Source organism: Dendropsophus ebraccatus, chromosome 4 (genome assembly GCF_027789765.1).
Source record: "Dendropsophus ebraccatus isolate aDenEbr1 chromosome 4, aDenEbr1.pat, whole genome shotgun sequence".
Taxonomy (NCBI): Eukaryota; Metazoa; Chordata; class Amphibia; order Anura; family Hylidae; genus Dendropsophus; species Dendropsophus ebraccatus.
Genome location: NC_091457.1, coordinates 159,496,009 through 159,519,956, shown reverse-complemented (window position 1 = coordinate 159,519,956; position 23,948 = coordinate 159,496,009). Strand labels below are relative to the sequence as shown.

The 23,948-nt window shown below is 43.1% G+C and overlaps 1 protein-coding gene across 1 annotated transcript in view; it reads left to right on the top strand.

Moving 5' to 3' along the window:
- The window catches only part of LMX1A (LIM homeobox transcription factor 1 alpha), a 71,219-nt gene extending 48,067 nt beyond the window's left edge, over window positions 1–23,152 (top strand). The window contains exons 4-9 of the mRNA XM_069969049.1: window positions 9,034–9,266; window positions 14,854–15,017; window positions 15,629–15,706; window positions 16,682–16,757; window positions 18,149–18,316; window positions 22,279–23,152. Coding sequence (XP_069825150.1) covers window positions 9,034–9,266; window positions 14,854–15,017; window positions 15,629–15,706; window positions 16,682–16,757; window positions 18,149–18,316; window positions 22,279–22,436 — 877 coding nt within the window. The 3' untranslated portion in view covers window positions 22,437–23,152. The remainder of the gene's footprint in view (window positions 1–9,033; window positions 9,267–14,853; window positions 15,018–15,628; window positions 15,707–16,681; window positions 16,758–18,148; window positions 18,317–22,278) is intronic.
- The last annotated feature ends 796 nt before the right edge of the window (window positions 23,153–23,948 follow it).

The window sequence follows — 23,948 nt, the reverse complement described above, 5'->3', positions numbered from 1 at the left end:
CTTTGGAAAATGAAAGGTGGAATCTGATTGGTTGCTAGGGGCAACTGAGCCAGTCTCACTTTACACCATGTTTGATAAATCTCCCCCAAAAGGTATAAAGTTCTTGCAACAGAGTGGGCGCTCATAAAGGAGTATTCTGGCAAATATAAGTGTTTTTTTATGCATTTTTATTTAAATAAGTATATAACTTTATCAAAGAAAATTATTATTATTATTATTATTTTAACATTTATACATTGACTGAAAGCAGTAAGAAGCAACACTGATGTCTATATAATGCATGTTACCATTAGAATAGACATTACACTGGGGGAAGCCGTATGTGTCACTAGTGCTGCAGCCTCCCTTGATGTCTATATAATACATGTTACCATTAGAATACACATTACACTGGGGGAGCTGTCTGTGTCACTAGTGCTGCTGCCTCCCCTGATGTCTATATAATACATGTCACCATTAGAATAGGCATTACATTGGGGAAGCTGTCTGTGTCACTAGTGCTGCAGTAGCAGCATGTATTATATAGACATCAGGGGAGGCAGCAGCACTAGTGACACAGACAGCTCCTCCCAGTGTAATGTCTATTCTAATGGTAACATTACACTGTATGTGTACAGTGGTTAACACCTGAATAAATAGAGGGCTGGGGTGGGGAAGGGGTTAATTGTTATTCGGCCAGTGGATGACTTCCCTCTGCTGGCATCAGTCGTGTACATGTCATGTAAAAAAATCAATTTTTTTAAACTATTTTTCTTAGCTCAATATGATGTATATATAGTTTTGGGGGATAAACTGTCCGTAGAATGTAGCATTATTTTTGATTAAAGGGGTACTCTGGGGGAAAAAAAAAATCTTTTTATGAATTGGTGTCAGAAAGTTCCATTTCAAAATATTCAGTCTTCCAGTACTTATCAGCTGCTGTATGTGCTGCAAGACGTGGTGTATTCTTTTCAGTCTGACACAGTGCTCTCTGCTGCCACCTCTGTCCATGTCAGGAACTGCCCAGAGCAGGAGAGATTTTCTATGGGGATTTGCTCCTGCATGCTCTGGAGAGTTCCTGACATGGACAGAGGTGGCAGCAGAGAGCACTGTGTCAGACTGGAAAGAATACACCACTTCCTGCAGGACATACAGCAGCTGATAAGTACTGGAAGACTGGAGATTTTTTAAATAGAAGTAATTTACAGATCTATAATTATTATGATTGTGATTTTATATATATATATATATATATATATATATATATATATATATATATACCAGATCCAGGAATATTGGGATCAGCCCAGAGCATGTTTGGAAGCTGTCAGAAGATAATTCTACTTTCTGGCCTTGGGCAGTAGTTTGGAGTCTGCGGGGAGCTGTACAGTATATCTGTCAGTAAGGGAGGACTCCGCTGGACTTGTATCAGGGAGTTCCCGGGAATATACAAACACAATGTACATGAGCACAAAGGAAGCGATGGATATGTGTGAGACGTCCAACTAAACACCTCATTATAATCCGTATATTGCACATCAGTCATTGTGCAGGGAAGACTCTACATGGAGGCCATGGGAGGGGTTAGGAGGTCACCATGGAACTACAAAGCAATGTGACATCACGAATCTGCCCGATACAGATCATTGTATGTGATTATTCCAGATCAATAGTTATCAAAGATTCAGAGGGGGCAACATAGAGTGCTGAATTACTACTACTGTGCCACAGTACAGGGATAATACACAGTGATGTCACAGTACAGGGGGGATAATACACAGTGATGTCACAGTACAGGGATAATACACACAGTGATGTCACAGTACAGGGATAATACACACAGTGATGTCACAGTACAGGGATAATACACAGTGATGTCACAGTACAGGGGGGATAATACACAGTGATGTCACAGTACAGGGATAATACACACAGTGATGTCACAGTACAGGGATAATACACACAGTGATGTCACAGTACAGGGATAATACACAGTGATGTCACAGTACAGGGATAATACACACAGTGATGTCACAGTACAGGGATAATACACAGTGATGTCACAGTACAGGGATAATACACAGTGATGTCACAGTACAGGGATAATACACACAGTGATGTCACAGTACAGGGATAATACACAGTGATGTCACAGTACAGGGGGGATAATACACAGTGATGTCACAGTACAGGGATAATACACACAGTGATGTCACAGTACAGGGATAATACACACAGTGATGTCACAGTACAAGGATAATACACAGTGATGTCACAGAACAGGGGGATAATACACAGTGATGTCACAGTACAGGGATAATACACAGTGATGTCACAGTACAGGGATAATACACAGTGATGTCACAGTACAGGTATAATAGACACAGTGATGTCACAGTACAGGGATAATACACACAGTGATGTCACAGTACAGGGATAATACACAGTGATGCCACAGTACAGGGGGGATAATACACAGTGATGTCACAGTACAGGGATAATACACACAGTGATGTCACAGTACAGGGATAATACACACAGTGATGTCACAGTACAATGATAATACACAGTGATGTCACAGTACTGGGATAATACACAGTGATGTCACAGTACAGGTATAATAGACACAGTGATGTCACAGTACAGGGATAATACACACAGTGATGTCACAGTACAGGGATAATACACACAGTGATGTCACAGTACAGGGATACTACACAGTTATGTCACAGTACAGGGATAATACAGACAGTGATGTCACAGTACAGGGATAATACACAGTGATGTCACAGTACAGGGATAATACACACAGTGATGTCACAGTACAGGGATACTACACAGTTATGTCACAGTACACGGATAATACACACAGTGATGTCACAGTACAGGGATAATACACAGTGATGTCACAGTACAGGGATACTACACAGTTATGTCACAGTACAGGGATAATAGACACAGTGATGTCACAGTACAGGGATAATACACACAGTGATGTCATAATACAGGAATTATACACACAGTGATGTCACAGTACAGGGATAATACACACAGTGATGTCACAGTATAGGATGTTGGTATATAATTTGATATAACCATATTACCTCATGTACCACGTGCAGGTTCCCTGGATCACATGAGTCCTTGCACTAACTCAACACTGTGTCGGTCAGCGACCGCCATCCCCGCAGAGCGAGCGCAAGCAGGGAAGGGAGGCCATAGAATGGCCGTGCAACCCCAATGTCACAGAACCAAACCCCAAGAGCCCCCCCCCAACCCAGCAGGCGCTGCTGGCGGGGAAAGCTCCCACCAAGCAACACAAGTGTGAATATGGTTTTACTACTCACCATAACTCCTGCAAGTAGAATGGGAAGAATAGATGGTACTTGCCATGTGTGCACAGGTACTTTCTGCTGATTGGGTTCATATGGGTCTTAAAAGGAGGAGTGCTAGCATGTGGTACATGAGGCAATATGGTTTGATCAAATTATATACTAACATCCTGGCGTTGGTTTTTAGATGTAACCAAGAGGCATTAGTGTCAGTCATAGATGTAAGGTGCAGCAGCTCCTTCCTCTCCATGTTGTATTTCACTTTTCTCCCTTTTCTGAGCAGTTAGCACTCCTCTTGTAAGACCCACATGGCCCCAATTAGCAGGAAGCACCTGTGCACACATGGGAAGTACCTCCTATTTCTCCCATTCTACCTCCGGTGCAGTGGTGAGTAGTAAGACCATGTTCACACTTGTGTTGCTTGGTGGAAGCTTTCTCCGCCGGTGGTGCCTGCTGGGTTTGGGGGGGCCCTTTGGGGTTTGGTCCTGTGACATTGGGGTGGCAGGGCCATTCTATGGCCTCCCTTCCCTGCTTGCGCTTGCTTTGCGGGGTTTGCGATCGCTGACCAACAGTGTTGAGTTAGTGTAGGGACTCATGTGAACCAGCGGACCTGCACGTGGTACATGAGGCAATATGGTTTGATCAAATTATATACCAACATCCTGGCGTTGGTTATCCAATGCAGCCAAGAGGCATTAGTGTCAGCCATAGGTGTGAGGTGCAGCGCTCCTTTCTCTCCATGTCATAAAAAGTTTACTAATGCAAATTTAATACCTAGGTCAAAAAGAGGGACATGTAAGGGGCAAAGAGGGACAGAGGGACATGGGTCAAAAGTAGGGACTGTCCCTGCAAAAGAGGGACACTTGGGAGGTTTGGTAAAATCCTCTGGATTCTCTGTTTCAAGAGTTTGAATTGCAGGTTTTTTATGTCTTTATGGTTAATGAGTAGAACCTGATCATCTTCTGTGATAATAACTATGGTGATAGTATGGCGTCTATGTGGCCTAGATGGTATTGAGCAGAGAGAAGGTATCATTATAGGAGTGATGGGTTAGTCAGGTATACACATAATGTTCTGTATTTTACCTTATGTTTATAGGTAGAAGCCTTGTGTTTACTGCAATGAATGGACTGGGACGTGGTTTTACTGGGTTTTCAATATTTTTTTTTTACATTTAATTATTTTTAGTCACGACTTCATTTACGTGTGACGTCCGGTTGGGATGTGATTCTCCAAACGAAAATAAAAGAACTTTCTTATGACTAGATAACAAATACTGATATCATTTACTGTACAGTGGAGAATTTTTTAAATTATGTTCTTATTGTTTTCAAATGTATTTGTCAAGAAAGTTAAAAATTAGTTTGAAAAAAAAAAAAAAACACAGAGTTTTTAATGTTTACATTTTTAGGAGCCAAAGCCAAAAAGGTTATAAATGTGTTTTCTTATTTTGCAGCTCTTGAAAAAAGTAAAAAAAAATTCAGCTAAAATGAACAACCTATAGCAACAAAAAGGCATATTTAGAGCTGGGGAAAAAAATCCAAACGCAATGCAAAACACATCCACAAAAAATGTCGTGGGTTTTTTAAAGTGTGACATTTGGACAATTGGATAATTCGCCCAATCGATCGTTTAACAATTTTGAAGCAACGATTTGTTTTTTATAATGATCAGCGTTTAGATGAAGAGATAAATCGTTAGAAAAATCGTTATTGCAATTGTTTTTAACATCGCTTAAGCCTAAATCACAAATAGGAAGAATCTTTGAAGGACTGTTTACACAAAGCGATCTGCGAATTTTTAGCGAACGTCTAACGACGATTTGAGAACATGTTAATAGATCAACAGGAATAATTTTTGCTCGTCGCTTGATCGTTTGCTGTGTTTACACAAGCCGATTATCGCTCAACTGCCATCGTTATTGTGAAAATTCGGATTATAATCATTTTGTGTAAACGCACCATTAACGATCATAGTAACGACTATCGCTCTGTGTAATATGTTGAACGATTTCAGGCTGACAATAAACTATCTCGTTTGCGATATGGACACCTTTGGATAATTTTTTTTGTTCAATTAACTAAATTGCAGGCATTATGGGATGAAAAAAACCTTTAACTGTTCTTTATTAAAGGGGTAGTGCGGCGGTAAAAAATTATTCACAGAATAACACACATTACAAAGTTATACAACTTTGTAATGTATGTTATGTCTGTGAATGGCCCCCTTCCCTGTGTCCCACCACCCCCACCCGTGTACCCGGAAGTGTAGTCACTGAGCAGCGATTGGCCGAGCACAGTTATGTTCAGCCAATCGCGGCTGAGCAGCTGATGACGTTTGGCACAAGATGGCGGATGCGTGTCGGCACGGATCAGGTATGTATAATGCACTACACTTCCGGGTACACGGGTGGGGGTGGTGGGACACGGGGAAGGGGGCCATTCACAGACATAACATACATTACAAAGTTGTATAACTTTGTAATGTGTGTTATTCTGTGAATAATTTTTTACCGCCGCACCACCCCTTTAATCATTTAGCACCATTTGGATTCTGCAGCTGATATTTATCAACATACTGTACATGTAGGTGGCAAGCATCTTACTATCAAGTGTCCATCCTGTCTTCCCCGAACACACATCTAAGCTGACCTCTGATTATATATATATATGTGTGTGTGTGTGTGTGTGTGTGTAAATTAGCTTAGAGGAACATTTAGGACAAGACAGAAGGTCTCTGTATGAAATGATACTGAAGGCATTGAGCAGCTTTCTATGTATTGTAATAGATGGAAGCTGCAGGAGCCAAATGGTGAAATTTTTTTAATGAAAACTATGGGGGAGATTTATCCAACATGGTGTAAAGTGACACTGGCTCAGTCGCCCCTAGCAACCAATCAGATTCCTCCTTTCATTTTACAAAGAGTCTGTGAGGAATGAGAGGGGGAATCTGATTGGTTGCTAGGGGCAACTGAGCCAGTGTCACTTTACACCATGTTGGATAAATCTCCCCCTATGTACAAAAACATTGGTTTAGGGAACAATACAGACAATTCAATAAAAATAATCCAAATGTGACCCATAGGGAATGATGTACCCCTTATCTCTATACATAATAAGGCTAATATAACCATAAAGTATCCTAACCGTCAGCACATGGTACAGAGAGTACCCAGCTTATCCACTGGTGGGGTCATCCCATAGCGAGGAGGTTCCGGCTCTCGTCACTTTCCTGAATATTATCAGCAAGACCTGCACCAGTGGCCCCCAGTTCCTTCTCCATCACCACATCACACAGTCCGGGGGGGGTAGTTGTACATGTTGCATGATGTGGCCTTGGGATGAAGTGTTTGAAGATAGAATTAATGTAGAATTCGCTGTCCTTCTGCTGGTTAAACAGCTGGACAGGATCAGCCTCTGTAGAGGGTCACTGGTGGGACGTGTGTGGTTGTGCAGCTTGACGTGGCGGGCCTTGTTATCTGCGGCCATGATGTTATTGCTGGATTTAAGAAGATTAACTCAGTCCTGAGCTATTAATGAACTCTGTACACAGTCAGTAACAACACCCCCCCCAGCCGCCATGGAGAATAGGAGGCGAAACAAGACCTTCTCTTACTAGAAGTCAAGAATTTGACAATTTGTTAGTTTTTTTTTTCTTTTTGTGCAAATTCACAAAAAGAAAATTGAAATTCACATTTTGAGTGTATAGAGTTGTATGATCGTTTAGAGTAGGATATATGTGGAGCACAGAGTGTCAAGTGTCACTTATATATATAGTATACAATATATATATATATATATATATATATATATATATATATATATATATATATATATATATCTCCAGTAGCTAAGACCAGGGTACAGTATAAGAAATTCTGTGGGTCCACTAACAGCAAAGAGGACGCTACACACGTTTTTAGTATGAAGAGATTTTAGCAGCGTTTCTCAACCTGCGACTCTCCATCTGCTGCAAAACTACAGTTCCTGAGCATGATGGCAGTTGTGGTTTTGCTAAAGCATGAGGGTCAGGCATTACAGAATGTAAATTTCAGTTTCAAAAACAGCCTGCCTTTTTTTGCAGATTTTCCCCATTGATATTGGCAAACATACGAGTACACAGATTTAGATCTCTGTCCTTATTGGGGGTCACCATCTAAATTCCAGCCTTACCTGGGAATTAAAAATCCACAATAAGGCCATGTTCCCACTGCGTATGTTTCGTAATAATCACAGCCGTTGTAACAACGGCCGTCATTACTACGGAACTTACGTAGTGCTGCCTTCTAAGGAATCCCATTCGGAGTGTATACACACTGTATATATACTCCGGCCGATATCCCTAGCGGGGCCGCAAGAGACCGACATGTCAGTTTTCTGCACCCGCTATTCAGTGAATAGCCGCCGCAGAAAACCCTGTCACGCAATGGAGTGTGCGGCGTGTTCCATTATGTGCAGCGGGGAATTTGGATGCGGGCGCGCACGGATTCAGGGTTATGTTTCCACTGGTGCAGTGCATGGGCTGCCGGGTCTTGGAGGTGCCTACCTGGCCACCTGGCACTGCACAAAGCCTTCTTAACTGTGAGTGCCTAATGCATACATATCACTGCAGCCCTCTGGTTGACAGAGAGAAAAGAGCAATTGGCTCCCTGCCCTGCCAAAACACCTTTGTGGCCACAGGCAGCATTACCTCACAAGAGGGCACTCTTTTTTCCTGAGTTCTGATGCTCGAATGACATCGCTCAAGCAGTTGCAGAGGGAGAAGGAAGAGGAAACAGCAGTGGATTGTGTGAGATACTACCTCTGCACAGGGAGGCCTAACTACTATGTGGACATATGGGGGCTAATTACTGTATGGGGACACAGAGAGGCCTAATACTATATGAAGACATAAGGGGGACTAAACTACTTTATGGGAACACAGGGGAATCATACTATGATATGGGGGCGCAGATGGACCTAACTACTATATGTGTGGCACAGAGCGACCTAACTACTATATGGTGGCACAGAGCGACCTAACTACTATATGGTGGCACAAAGCGACCTAACAACAATGTGGACATGGGGGGGATAATTAATATATAGAGACTCAATGGGGCATAATACTTTATGAAGAGACAGAGGGACTAAACTCCTATATGGGGACACAAGGGGAATCCTATTATGACATGGGGGGTACAGATGGACCAAACTGCTATATGTGTGACACAGAGGGACCTAACTACTATTTGGGGGCTCAGATGGGCATAATACTATATGAAGACAAAAACGGACCAAACTATTATATGGGACCACAGGGGAGATCATACTATGATATGGGGGCACAGATGGACCAAACTGCTATGTGTGTGGCACAGAGGAACCTAACTACTATATGGTGGCACAGGCGGGCCCTAATAAATTATAGGGACACAGAGGCAGCCTAACTACTGTATGCATACACCTTTTGCAATGCAGGGGTTGGAAGCTGTGGCAGACCTTGTGCGATTACAGAGGGTGCCTTGCTTTTACATTTGGTGTCAGTAGTTTCTGCTGTTTTACTGCTGCACCAAGGCCCAGTCCCCTAAGGCCCAACATAAACCTGTAATCTAAATGCCCTAAAACACACTGGATAATGGCATAGGAGCCATCTAACCTCACCTGATGATGTTGTGGAATTTTTTTTCTCCTTCAATAATAATAATAATAACAACGTGAACCTGTCTCTTTTTCCCGTCCAGACTATTTGCAGTAAAATGTGGCTCCTGCCTGGACACCATCACCCCCAGCGAGTTTGTCATGAGGGCGCAGAAGAGCGTCTACCACCTGGGCTGCTTCTGCTGCTGCGTATGTGAGAGACAACTGCAGAAAGGGGACGAGTTTGTGCTGAAAGACGGACAACTCCTCTGTAAGAGCGACTACGAGAGAGAGCGGGATCTGCTCAGCCTTGTCAGCCCGGCCGCCTCGGACTCAGGTATCACATGGCAAACAAAAAGAGGGAAATCATTGTAACCTGCTCTCCATTACTGCAATATTTCACACCTTTCACTGTGGAGGCTGCAGCACTAGTGACACAGACAGCTTCCCCTGTGTAATGTCTATCCTAATGGTAACATGTATTATATAGACATCAGGGGAGGCTCATTGCCACTAGTGATAGATAACTGTGCTAGAACCATGACTTAGCAGCCCTGCAGTTCCCAACACAGCCAATTTAAAAAAAAAATAAAGTTGTATAACTTTACTAAAGAAATGTTATAAATAAATAAATAATTTTACTACTTTACGGCTTTGGTTTACGTAATATAATATTGGGGGGGGGGATCTTCTAACACAAAAGGGCTATTCCCAGTGATCGTCTATTACTCGGATTTGGCATCACTGTATGATCCGTGAGTGTCCATCCTCTAGGACCCTCATTGATCATGAGAATGAGGGGATCACATGACTGGTGTGGCACGGTGTCCCCCAGTCCAGGTTTTTCTATTAGAATGTACCTATAGGATATGTTCACTTTAATTACTCCGCTTGATCTGATGGAGCTCATGTCCATCAGATCACATGTTATAGGATACATCCTGCAAAGGATAGAATAGAACCAGTGCACGGATACTTATATCAGTTCCATCTATGCTCACGCAGTATTATTTCCCCATCGCCGATCTGAGGGAATTGTTGCCCCAGACTCGTCTCTCCGTTGCCATCTTCATTCTCCAGGATTGGTCCCTCTTGTTGGATATCCCCCCGCTTTGCTTTTTCTTTCTAATGTCTATCTTTCAAAGGGTTTTCTTTTTTTTTTCTCAATAGACAAGAGGGTGAGAGAGGGAAAGCATAAGTTAAACCCAATTTTATTGGAAAATGTAGAAAGGGGCAGAGCTGAGCTGCAGATCCCATATGCCGGAGCTAATCTCCAAAGCTCGTACTTCAATTACAGCCTCTGTCAACTCAGCCACTCAATCCTATGTAAACAGAACCGACTCAAAACCCATCATCCACATTTCCAATTAAGTGCCCTAACTCTGCCTCTCCATCTAATTCCCTCACACCAAAAGAAAGAGTGATTCAATAGGCGAGAAAGCGAGAGCGAGGAGTGCGGCTTTATTATCCGCCCCGTCCCTTTTAGCCGTCATCTGGTACAATGAGGAGCACCTCCGCTACAATATGGACCTTCCCATTGTCTGGAGTCCTCCAAGACCGACTCACGCAAAGGTCACCCAACACAATATGTTTCCTCCCTCTAAGAGAAGAGGGTTAAGGCTTCATTAAGGAGCCCTCCGAGCGCCTGGGACATTTAGGATTGAGGAGATCTCACTCATTAAAATGAAGACTCTCGAATTTGCATCGTTCTTTATTTCACACAAGCGGGATCTTTTGTAGCAGGTGGTGACAAGCCGGCCGATATTAGGGGCCGATCCCCTGTGTCCTTTATGTTTGCTCTTTTTCAGCCTATCTGCTCGGCTTGGCCCTTGTAATATGGACTAATATATAGATATAAATACACTGTTATTGGTTATAATGGACGGTCTGTCGCCATAGCAAAGTGGAGCTGCTTTGTCTCAATCTGTGGCACCTCGGATGGGAACGGCATTATTTACTTCCACGCTTTTTCTCAACTCAAAGTTCTTTAAAATGCATTGAACTTCTAGGAACAGGAAGGGGGTCAAACTCAGGCCCTCCAACTGGACCTTATAGTATGCCTGTCAGCATTATCCTCATAGTCGTGATAAACCGTGACACCTCTGTTCTCAAACTTAATCAGTTCTGGAAGGCTATTCCAGAACCGAGCAGATTGTGAACTGAGCTGTTTGCTCCCATAGGGGACAATGTAAATGTCTTTAATTGTTTTTTACAGAGTGTAAGGGTCCTATTCCATGGGCCAATGGGGGCCCGATCAATAATGTAAACGAGCGCCGATCTGCTAGATTGGTGCTCGTTTACTGGGCCTATTCCACGGCCCGATAATCATTTAGCGAGGGCTGCAGGGACATCGTTACCGATGTCCTTCCAGCTCTTGTTTAAACACCATACATTACCTAAGCATGTTGCAGGTCTTCTCCTGCGCTCCTTCTTCCTCCCAGTCCTGCACGCAGCAACAGCTTCGGTGTGGCCTGTCTGAGCTGACAGACCGCGGCAGTCCTGGCCAGTGATTGGCTGAACGGTCTGTCATCTAGGACAGGCCGCATCGAAGCTGCTGCTGCACACGGAATCGGGAGGAAGAAGGAGCGCAGGAGAAGACCTGCAACATGCTTAGGTAAAGCATGGTGCTTGTGAAATTGTCAGTCGCCTGCTGCACATTGCTATTCCATGCAGCGATGCGTGGTGGGTGCCTGATGATTTTAGGTGTAAACCTAAAAAAACGATCAGCCAATGACACGATCATCGGCTGATCGTTGTCTCTATTCCACGGAGTGATAATCGGCCGAATTGGGCCAATTCGGCTGATTAACGCTCCGTGGAATAGGGCCTTTTGGACTAGCAGTAAGTAGCTGTGCATATATTGCAGCACTACTTACTGTAAAGGAGAAGGGATTCCCCTCTTATTTACAGTGTTTTCCCCGCAGCAGAGGCAGAGAGTGAGGAGAAGCGGCTGGTGGCCTGGAGAAGGGTCCACAGGGCTGGGGCAGACTAGAGGAGCTTCTCCCTGCAGCGGAGAGAAGCAAGGGTGGGGCGCAGCAAGTTCAAACAGCCGCTGCTCCTGCCTCTCTCTATGTCTCTGCTTCAGGGAACACCCATTTGGAGTGAGAATTACCCTTATTATGAGGGGAATCCCCGGCCCTGTAATCCTGGTGAACTCCTCAATAACAGTTACCTCTCCTGATTTTCTTTGGATACTTGGATACAGCATTCGAGTACTGAACCTTTAGGGACTTTAGCTAAAGCTTTGGCTCTTTGGCAGCCCAGGCATGATGGGAGTTGTACTTTTGCAACAGCTGGAGGGCCGAAGGTTCCTCAACCCTGCTGTAGTGGAATATTATTATTATTATTTATTTATAAAGCGCCCTTGATTCCAGAGCGCTAATACATGTTCACACTACCTTTTTTGCCAATGTTTAACACTTAAAACAATGACGACATCCAAAACGGATGTACACAAATGCATCATTTTTTTTCAGTTTTTCATTTTTTTTTTTTTTTTGCATAAAACAGATGAAAAAAAATATATTGCAAAAAACGCGGTGTGAACCCAGCCTAAACAAGTAAATAACTTTACTTCCCGTGTCCTTGGCGCTTATATGAGTGGTACACTATGTCTGAATGACAGTAGTGATGTCATCAGTCAGAGGCGGCGGGGGGGGGGGGGAGGGGTTAGATCTTTACATTTATCATCCGCTACTGTGTTATTAATTACCAGGATCCCTACGTCTTCCCGCCGCCCTCTATATCAGGCCCGCCGACGTATAAATTCCCTCTTTTAATTCAGCGTTCATTTCCGTTCCAAATTGGCCGTAATGGAACTAGAGAAAAAAAGCGCTCTTAATAATTGATGCTCCATTAAAGGGAGTTTAGGACGTGAAATATTCATTAGTTTTCCTGATAAGTTTTACAATCGTATTAAATTACACAACAAAAGTGGAGGCGGCGCTATGACGTGGAGGAGAGAGAGACAGCTACAATGTAAAGATTATGTACAATCACTCACTGGACTATCTTCGGAACCCCCCCCCCATACCCTACCAAGGGGCTGTGAGCTAATAGAAGGGGGTCCTTAGTTCAGGATCCTCATCTGTGGATGCTCTGGAGGACCGATGTCCTGCATTACAGATCTGAATGGTTACTGTGTAATGCCTCCTTTATCCTGTGGCGGTGCTGCAGGGAAACTGAAAACTCGCCGGCAGTTGCCGGCATACCGCTGGAGTTCTAATGTGTCTTGTAGAAACCTATTACGTTTTTGTTCAATTTTTTTTGGTATATTTTGTTGAATTATCCCTTCAAGGGACAATATATACAAAAATTTGAATGGCAAAAATGTTATAGGTTAACCGGGCACCCTTCATTCTGGCCAGCAGGGGGCATGTGGTTAAATTCTGAAGTCTCGCATTGGAGCTTGTTACCTGAGTTGAGCACTCCAGCATAGAAAAATGCTCAATTCAAGTAACCAGCACTCCAGCATTTAAAGGGGAACCATCAGCAGGTTAGACGAATCTAACCTGCTGATATGTCCCTATTGCACAGGAGACGTAGAGGAGAAAGATACGTCTCTTACCTTCCTCCTCTGCACTGTTCTGGTCTAGTGAGTATTTTGCTCCACGGTACGGTGAAATGTTAGGAGCACTGGGGCATCCATTAGGAGCACTGCCTGCCCCCATAGTGCCGATCCATTGACTATGGACCTTCCATGAGCGGATGGGGCAGTCAGTGCTCCTAAAGGTCTTTTTTTTTTTCCCCTTCTTACTTTAAAGATTTTATTATTTCATACATAATTCCATATACTAAATCAAATCTACATCATATACAAAAAAACACGGTAACAGATGAAAAGTTCCCTTCTCTACCAAATATTGCCTACTATTCTAGAAACCCACAACCCCTTAACTACATTCACAATTAATAATGTTACTATCCTGTGTAGTTAAACCCGCAGGGCGCCCACCCAATCCTATCTTATGATTTAATTCTTTTACCTCTGCCCTCCTCCACCTCCTCTAGTATATCCTAATTAACTATCCAACACACATTTAGGCAGCGACGCAGCCCCATCCATACCACCCCACAGACCCGGGCGGGGCACCGGGGGACGAGTCAGACCCCATTTCACCTTATAACATCTCATTATTTCAACCCTAATTAGCCTCTTTACACCTTCAACCTTGCTCACCTTATAACCGGACGCACCCAGTTTTGGGCACCCCGGGCTATCGGCGAGCCTACCCACTCACACATTGAAGTCCAAGACCTAGTGTTAACATAGCCTCTGGTCTCCAACCCCACTCTATCCAGGTACCCCCCCTCTGCCCATTTTCATGGACAGCTAAGAGCCTCCAGACAGGCGGGTTTTACATACAAACATCTACTCATGAGGCTTAGACTTAGCTAACCCTTTAGAGCATCAAACAGATATTGCATCAGCCGCTTACATCCCGGCCGTCCCCGAACTTCCATCGCTTCTTATGTGCTATCTACCTTATAGTGAGTCCCCTGGCCCCCCCCCCCCCCCCCCCCGCTCCTAAAGGTCTTAATGGACCATGGAGCCAACTACTAACTGCACCGGAACGGTGCAGAAGATGAAGGTAAGAGACATACCTTCCTCCTTAGTGTTTCCTGTGCAATAGGGACAGATCAGCAGGTTAGATTCGTCTAACCTGCTAAGAGTTCCCCTTTAAGTGCTGTGTTAACACTAATGCTTACTGATAAGCACTGCCGCGCTGATTCCAGCAGTCTTTTATTGTTCCGCCGCCCAGTTCTCCACATATCTCAGTTTTTCTGCATTTGCCAATTAGCAGGTCCGGTGCACTGGAAGCGGTCGCAGTGCACCAATATCTCCTCCCATCGATGACGGAACATATTACTATTGTGAGGTAAGACACAGCTGGTCTTACTATTTCTCATTTCTTGCCTTATAGGTAAGAGCGATGATGATGAAGATGGGAGCAAATTTGATGATGGGAAAGGAAATGAGGATGGAAAAGATCAGAAGCGGCCGAAAAGACCAAGGACCATTCTGACCACCCAGCAGAGAAGAGCTTTCAAGGCTTCATTTGAGGTCTCCTCCAAACCATGCCGAAAGGTACGATGGTGCTGGCCTTACTGGATCTATCAGATGTGACTTGTATAATATACCGTACAGTCATATTATTACTCCAATACTTACTGACACTGTGCAAAGGGGAAAAGTTGGGCAAATAGTCTGAAACATTTTAAAAGAATTTCACAATTGATGCTTTTGAAAGAGACTGATTTGGCTGGTAAGAGATATTTAATATTTTTTAGAGGACAGTTAATTTGTATACTTTTTTTTGCCCCCCCCCATTAAGCATTTCCTGAAAATAAGTCTCATCAATAAGAATCAGAGCTCCCCTAAGATACAATTTGTAGGAAAACCAAATGTGCCCGATAGATCTCATTGATAGGGAGATGTTGTAGTGTAGCAATGTTCCTAACAACAGTTAAGGAATAAAAATTAAATATAAGGTGGCTGGGAGCCCCAAAGTGAGAAACAAGTGACCTGACATGGATCTTGGTCGACTCGAGAAGTCAGACCCTCCCCCAATGATCAGAAAGTGATGGCGCATGTCACCAATATGCCAATACCTTATAAGATGAGAAAACTCTCCGTACAATGTCTGCATTAGTATATAATAGTCTCTATGCTGACTCATGAATGTTTCCATTGTGTAGGTGAGGGAGACCCTTGCTGCAGAAACCGGCCTCAGTGTCCGTGTGGTGCAAGTCTGGTTCCAGAATCAAAGAGCAAAGGTAAGAAATCTGGACTCACCTCTCATTCAAAGGGTTCAGGTTCAGCAACGTTCTCCGAACTCAATCATTGCATGCTGTCCTAGGGCTGCCAGGAAAACATGAATACGGCCTATGGCCATGTTCACATGGCATAAGAGACTGGCCATTCCGTGACCTGGCCGGGTCAAGGAGCGGCCGGTCTCTGAAAAGATCTTTCACGCCGCAGTTCTGATGTGGGTGCATCCGTGCACGCCCGCATCAGAACTCCCCCCTGCACACTATGGAGTGTGTGGCTGGTGCTGCTCGCTCCACAATGTGCACTGACAGGGTTTCTGCGGCCGCTATTCACTGAATAGCGGCCGCAGAAAACTGACATGTCAGTTGTTTGCGGCGCCGCAAGGGATCCCGGCCGGAGCGTATGCTATGTGTATACACTCCGGCCGGGATCCCATAAAGAAACAGGACACTTATCTTTTTGTAAAAATTACGGCCATTGTTACTGATTGCAACAACGGCCATACTTTTACGAAAAGATACGGCGCGTGAACATTGCCTATGGCTGTATCTATGTTTTCCAGGATTCCCTTGGGTTGCATCCAACTTCTGCAGCTGCTGGGAATCAAATGCCGAACATTCAGGTCTGGAGAACGTTGCTGAATCTGAACAATTTGACAGATCCGCTCAACTCCAGTTATTGTATAAATGATTGCACGTTGCCATGTATCACCTTTCCACTGGACAGTAGGTAAATGCTGGATCAGTGGAGATCTGACTGCTGGACCCCCCTATGATCAGCAGTTACCGCCATAGACTATAATAGGCCTAATGCCAGATGCCATTCAGTAACCTGGCTCCTCGCAGGAAGCTATGTAAGGGCTCCTCATGCCATTCCCGGAGCTGATTTATAAAGAGAGTGCGCTAATAGAATTACCAGAATCCTACACAGACCACTCACCTACGCTCTCCTGTCTTATTCCTGTACTTTGCTTTAAACAGATGAAGAAGTTGGCAAGAAGACAACAACAACAGCAACAGCAGCAAGATCAGCAGAACCCGTCCCGTGTACCAGCAGGTAGGACCGTGCCCGGGGAGTGCGAGCTCTTACAGGAAGGGGCTGCCGGCCTCATCATTATTCCTTCCATTACTGGTCGGAGTCTCCTTCCTTTCCTATACACAATTGGTATCTCAGTCCTGATTTCCATTGTTGCATCCTAAGAATCATGACTTTTGGGAGATTGTTTTTTGCGGGACAAGTTGTATGTTTTGATGGCACCTTTTTAGGTTACTTCTAATTTAAAAATTCTAATATTTTTACCGTTTACTTGTTTTAAAAGTAACTTTTGATTCGTGTTACCGCATTCCAAGAGCCGTAAGATTCTATAGACAAAGCAATATGAAGTGTACGATTTGGGAGGTAAATCTGTATATAACATGGGATGATTTCGTGTGAATTATCGTTATCGTTTCAATTTAAGCGATAATCCTTTTATGTAAATGCAGGCAACGATCAAACGACCAACAAGGAATTGTACATCGTTTGTTTGATGCTGATTGTCCAATTAGATGAAGTGATTTTAAATGATTAACTATAAACGATCGCAACCGAGATTGTTTACGTTGACCTGAAATCGTTCCCCATATTACATGGAACACAAGTTGTTAGTTATGATCGTTGCTACGATCGTTTACTCCATCTGATCCCAGCAAATGAACGACATGGAATTACACAGAACGATTAGTGAACGAATGCGGAATTACAGCGAGAAACGTGCAATGAAGGATTTCTCATTGGTCGCTTGATCGTTGCTGCATTTACACTAAACGATTAGCGTATAAATTCGACCTTTATAAAGATAATTTGCACAATAATCGTCCTGTGTAATAGGGCCCTTAGTCCCTCCAGCAGCGCAGTTGTGGGGATTTCTCTGGCTGCCAAAAAGTACCAGAGACTTGTAATTTACTTCTAATGAACAAATCTCCAGTCTTCCAGTACTTATCAGCTGCTGTATGTCCTGCAAGAAGTGGTGTATTCTTTCCAGTGTGACACAGTGCTCTCTGCTGCCACCCCTGTCCATGTCAGGAACTGTCCAGAGCAGCAGCAAATCCCTATAGAAAACCTCTCCTGCTCTGGACAGTTCCTGACATGGACAGAGGTGGCAGCAGAGAGCACTGTGTCAGACTGGAAAGAATACACCACTTCCTGCAGGACATACAGCAGCTGATAAGTACTGAAAGACTTTTGATTTTTAAATAGAAGTAAATTACAATTCTCTGGCACTGTAAGTTAATTTAAAAGAATTTTTCTGTGAACTAACCCTTTAAAACATAAGATCTTGATTTCTGAAAATAAAGTCCTATCAGTATACATATATACTCTCCACAATGCAGTCATTCTGATCCGTGCTAGTGTATGATAGTGTTTGTTTTGTTACTAAATCCTTGTTTTTACTGACTGTTCCGCAGCCCAGACGCACAGCTCCAGTAACTCCAGCATTGAAGGAATCATGAACGTCTTCACATCGCTCCCCCAGCAACATCTACTCTCCATAGAGCAAAACATGTACAGTTCAGACCCCTTCCAGCAAGGGCTCACCCCCCCGCAGATGCCGGGAGACCACATGCATCCTTACGGTAATATTCTGTGTCTTTAGCTGTCTCTTATATCATAGATAACCTCTATGTTTTATCTAAAGATTAGCTGGGAGATTAGGTGTCATCTATACAATCTGCAATGGGATTAAGATCCGGAAATCCAGGAAAACGTCTCAGCGTGATAACCACTTTATCTCATGAATCTCAGTCCCTTAGAACTAGTAACATACAATAGACACACAGGCTATGTTCACACTACGTAAGTTGTGCAAAAATCACGGCCATTGCTACAACGGCCATGATTTCTGCGGTATTTACGTAGTGATGCAGGCTGAGGGAATCCCGGCCAGAGAATATACACATGGTATACACTCTGGTTGAGATCCCTAGCGGCGCCGCAAGAAGCTGACATGTTAGTTAGAACTCTGTCAGTTCACACAATGGAGTGTGCGGCTCAGCGGCGTTAAAGATTATCCAGAACGGCCGGTCTCAGGAAAAATCATCCCGGCCGGTACTGCAGTTTACTGAGACCGGCCTTTCCATGACCCGGCCGGGTCACGGAACAGTTGGTCTTATACAGCGTGTGAACATACTGTATCTGTAGATGACATTAGACGCTCTTTATACAAAACTATGGACACCTTTGAATAGATATTTTTAATATTGCATTGTACTTGGAATAACCTTAAATAAATATTATTATTATTTTTTTTTTTTATAACACTATTGGAGTTATTTTCTTATAAATATTATTGTGTTCAGTTTCTCTTTTGCAGCCTGCACAATCTCGCATATACTGAGTCTCATTCAGAGTGAAATCCAACAGAGAAGTTACTTTTGAGCTTTTGAGCTGATCTTCTAAGATCATTCAGGAAAGCAGAGATAAGGGTTGGAGACTGGGATGGAAAGTAACTTCTCTTATGGATTTTACTCTGATTTAGGACCCTATTACACCAAAAGATGTCTGACAGATTATCTGACAGATTTTTTCAGCTTTAGGGTGCCTTCACACCTACCGTATGGCAGCAGAAAATCCGCTGCGGATCCGCAGCTGATTTGACAGTGCGTATTTAATGCTGTGTTCATTCATTTAGTTAAATCTGCTGCGGATCCGCAGCGGATTTTCTGCTGCCATACGGTAGTTGTGAATGCACCCTGAGGCTAGGTTCACACTATGTAACTGTGCGGCTGTATTTTTTATGCGGCTGTAAATGTGCGGATGAAACTACGGCCGTGGGAAAAAATAGACATGCGGCTCAAAACATACGGTCATTTACTTTGAAATCTGGTTCAACTAAAAATAACAAATAAAATCTTAAGAAAGTGATGGAAACACCTCTGGATGCATCTGGGAAAGCAGGGAACACAGTTTACATGAATCGCTATTACCGGGGTTTGCGATCCTCTGCACTAATGCCGATGTCTCTCATGGTTAATCTATTAAAATAATAAAACACATTTTCGTTGTAATAAAGTCCCTTTCGTTGTTCAATAATTAAATTTAAACAAATCCATCATTTTGCAATTAAATATACTGTTAAAATAAATAGATATATAAATAAATGTATATTTATATATATATTTATTTTTTGACAGTATATTTAATTGCACAATGATGGATTCGTTAGAATTAAATTATTGAACAACGAAACTGAATTTATTTAATCGAAAATGTGTTTTATTAATTAAATATTAATTAGTACAGGAAGCTCCATAAGCCGTTAATTCATATTCCCGGCAATAGAGCTTTCTGTACTAATCATCACTTTACTTTAATGAAAACATCAAATGTTTCTTCTAATTATGTTATCACAAAAGCATTATTAGAAGAAACATTTAGAATTATATGTGCGCTCAGCTGATTGGCTGATTGGCTCAGCGCACATATAATTAGCGGGTCCGCAGCACAGTGACTTCATTGCTGCTCTTCCGCCCGGCCAATAAGTGTGTTGCCCAGCCGCAGCCACTGATTGGCCGGAGCCAATCAGGACGCCGGGCCCGTGCAGCGAGGACAGGTAATGTATGCTTACAGCGGGGGAGCCGGGCGGGAGCAGAAGGGGTTAAGGGCGGCAGAATTACATACTCGCTGCGGTCGTTCAGACCGCAGCGAGTATTTAGTTTGTGGGAACTGCCAGGACCTGCCGGTCTCGCAGCGAGAATCTGGCTGCGAGACCGTTTGTGTGAATATACCCTTAATCAGGAACGGACTATAAACAGAGAACAGGTCGTAAAGATAAGACTGAGATTTCTCCTCTTTTTCAAATCCATTCTTGGCTTTGGCTAAAAAAATCAGTAAGATAATCTGTCAGACATTTTTTGGTGTAATAGGGCCTTGAGACACAGCCTCCTGCAGTATATGCGAGAACATGTAGGCTGTGGAAGAGAAAATGAGCAAAATTTTAAATAAAGACCTATATGGATTTTTTTTTTTATACCAAAGTACTGACTACAATGCAGTAAAAAAAGCAAAAACAAAACAAAACAATAACTTTTCACTTCTATCCCTTTCCTTGCTTGAAAGACAGTAAGATGGCTGCTGATCCCTGCTTCCAAATCTTGTTCCTATGCTGTGCACAGATGTAAGACATAGAAACAGGGCTCGGCTTCCAGCTGACCATTAATCGAGCAGGGATAAGAGGGGGAGCGAGGAGATGTTACAGCTCTCAGCACTTTAGGAACTTGGGAATGTCTCTTAGATACTTGGCACAGGAAAATAAAAGCCTTTTTTTACATTATGGAAGCTCAGATGGATATATGAAAAGTACCATGTGTCTGTATGACCTAAGAATCTTATTAGATGAAACAATTTTTACCAATTAACGATAAATAATTGCAAACAAGATTGTTTATCGTTAACCTGAAATCGTTCCCCATATTAGACAGAACAAATCGTTAGTTACAATCGTTACAATGATCGTTACAATAAACGTTTACTCCACCTGATCCCAGCAAAAGAAGGAAGGATTTGGAATTACACTGAACGATTAGTGAACAAATGCGGAATTACAGCGAACGATTAGCGGACGAATCAACAATCAACGACTCATGAACGATTTTTTCGATCGTTGCCTGCAATTACACAGGACGATTATCGTTCAAATTCAAGCGATATAACGGTTTTCCGCACGCTAATTGTCCAGTGTAATGCTGCGTTTACACGTAGCGATTATTGGCCCGATCGCACGATTAGTGATGTCGGATTTACGTTTTTTTTTTTTATAACGATCAGCGTTTAGATGGTACGATATATCGTACGAATATTCACACTGCGATCGTTTAAGCCTATCTCACACATTGGTTAAATCGGCGAACGACTGTTCACACGGAACGATTTGCGATTTTTTTGCGTACGATGAACGACGATTTGATGACCTGATGAAAGATCAAAATGTACGATTTATCGTGCGTCGTTCGATCGTTCGCTGCGTTTACACGTACGATTATCGTTCGAATTCGACCGTTATTGCGCAAATTCGCACGATAATCGTTACGTGTAAACGCAGCATTATAGGGCCCTTTAATCATTGTTAATCGTTCGCTAATTGTTCACTGTAATTCCGCATTTGTTCACTAATCGTGCGCTATAATTCCAAATCGTTCCTTCTTTTGCTGGGATCAGATGGAGTAAACGACCATAGTAATGATCATTGTAACAATCACAGCTTACGACTATCGTTCTGTGTAATATGGTAAACGATTTCAGGTTAACGATAAACAATCTTATTTGCGATTGGTTACTGTTAATCGTTAAAAATCATTTTCTCTAATAGGACCCTAACAGGGACAACAGTTTGGAATGTGAATAAAAGAGTCACTTTAAGCTGAAAGTACATATAATCCCATTGAAATTCCCTGATTTCAATGGGATTGGCCAGCCAATGTGTGTGTGGGAGATTTCATATTTAAGATGGCAGATGGGGTAGAGACGTCAGCCATGCTGGATTTTGATATTCTGGATCATCGGAGTAAATATGAGACATTATTTGACTTGTGTCTTCCAGGTGGAGAGACCATGTTCCACGACATGGACAGCGACGATGCTTCCCTGAACTTGGGCGAATGTCTTCTAGCAGCGCCTGAAGTAGGGTCACTGCAGACTCGAGTGGGGAACCCCATTGATCGTCTTTACTCTATGCAAAGTTCCTACTTCACTTCCTGAAGGCAACGTAACCGGCAGCAATGAAGATGCAATGCAGAACTGGAAATGATGCCGGTTATCAACATGACCAACCTAGATATTTTGGCTGTTGGTGATGCTACTGAAATTCTGGTCATGGATTATTTCTTAGAAACAATGTCGACTGGCTCATCTTCTATGATCTATAACAATACTGTGGTTCTTAGACTTAGAGTAAAACCACTTGGTCATTGGTCATATTGGTCACCAGAACCTCATGGACAATATTGAGAACTTTCTGCTGCTGAGGTAGAACTAAATGAAACCCTAGTATGGATCCCAATGGAAGGACCTTCAGAAAGAGGGAGAGGTCCTTCAAGAAGATGATGGATGATGAATGACTCCACATACACCAGGATAACGTCCGGTTTTACCTATTGACTCCTCTCTCCTATGAAGAAGCACATAGTGCGTCAGGAACGTGGACACTCAAGCACATTCTGCCGTTCTCTTGAAGGATCTTGACTGACGATAAATTCGATGTATTAGTTGTATTATCCATGAGCCTGATTGTAAGGCTCAGCAATATCGCCATTGGGAACTATTTAATATCGCACTCGAGTGCATTAACTTATGTCAGGTTTAGACTATTTTGTTTCTCTCTTTATCGTCGGCCGGGAAGACGTCTGTGACTTTGTTTTTGTCCATTAGTTGTGTTATGTTTTATTGTTATTACTGGAATAGATGAAGGAAGATGAGCCGTGTGGTTTACTGTCTTCCGATTCATTTATGTCGAAGCTTCAAAAAGTTGGTCGTTGTGGTCACACCATGGACGTTGACGGGAAAACCCTAAAGCTGGCCATACACATTAGAGGTATTCTGGCCATTATAGAGGTTGCCCCATGATTACTATCTGATCTCCAACTTCTCAGAGAACCCCACAGTCTTAAGAAAGGGGAACGAGATGGATCAATGGGACGCATAGGCACATAGCTGCTGCATTCATTTGATAGAGAAGCCGTAGGGATAGGTAACCAATATGGCAAACGGATCACTGATCTCAGGGAGATCAGCCAAGGAAGACACTGTCGGCTGCTGGTTAAAATGCTCAATACAGTGAAATCCTAGGTGCGTTGCCCCCTGGGAAACATCAATATGCAAAAAGTTCAGCGGAGCCTATGTTACAAGGCTCAAAACACAGGACTAGCTGGATATCCCTCCAGGGAAGGACCTAGAAGAGGGACCATATTCACCATATTAAGTGGCCTCTTAAAGAGATTATCCACCTAAGAGTTAAAAAATGAAATGCTAGCTGGTCTTACTCATCAAGTCCCCTGAGTATTTTGAGCAATCTCCTGTCTTACTAGCTGCTGCCATTCCGTAGCTACAAGTTTTTCTAAAAGCCGATCTACATCCAAGATGGCACCAGCCAGGAAAATATATTTCCCATCATGCATTTCCCTGATTGGTCCGTTTGTGTACTCGCCCCCTTAGCTTTCTTTCCTGCCCACTGCTGTCATTATATTGCACAGTAACCACAGAACTGTTTTTTTC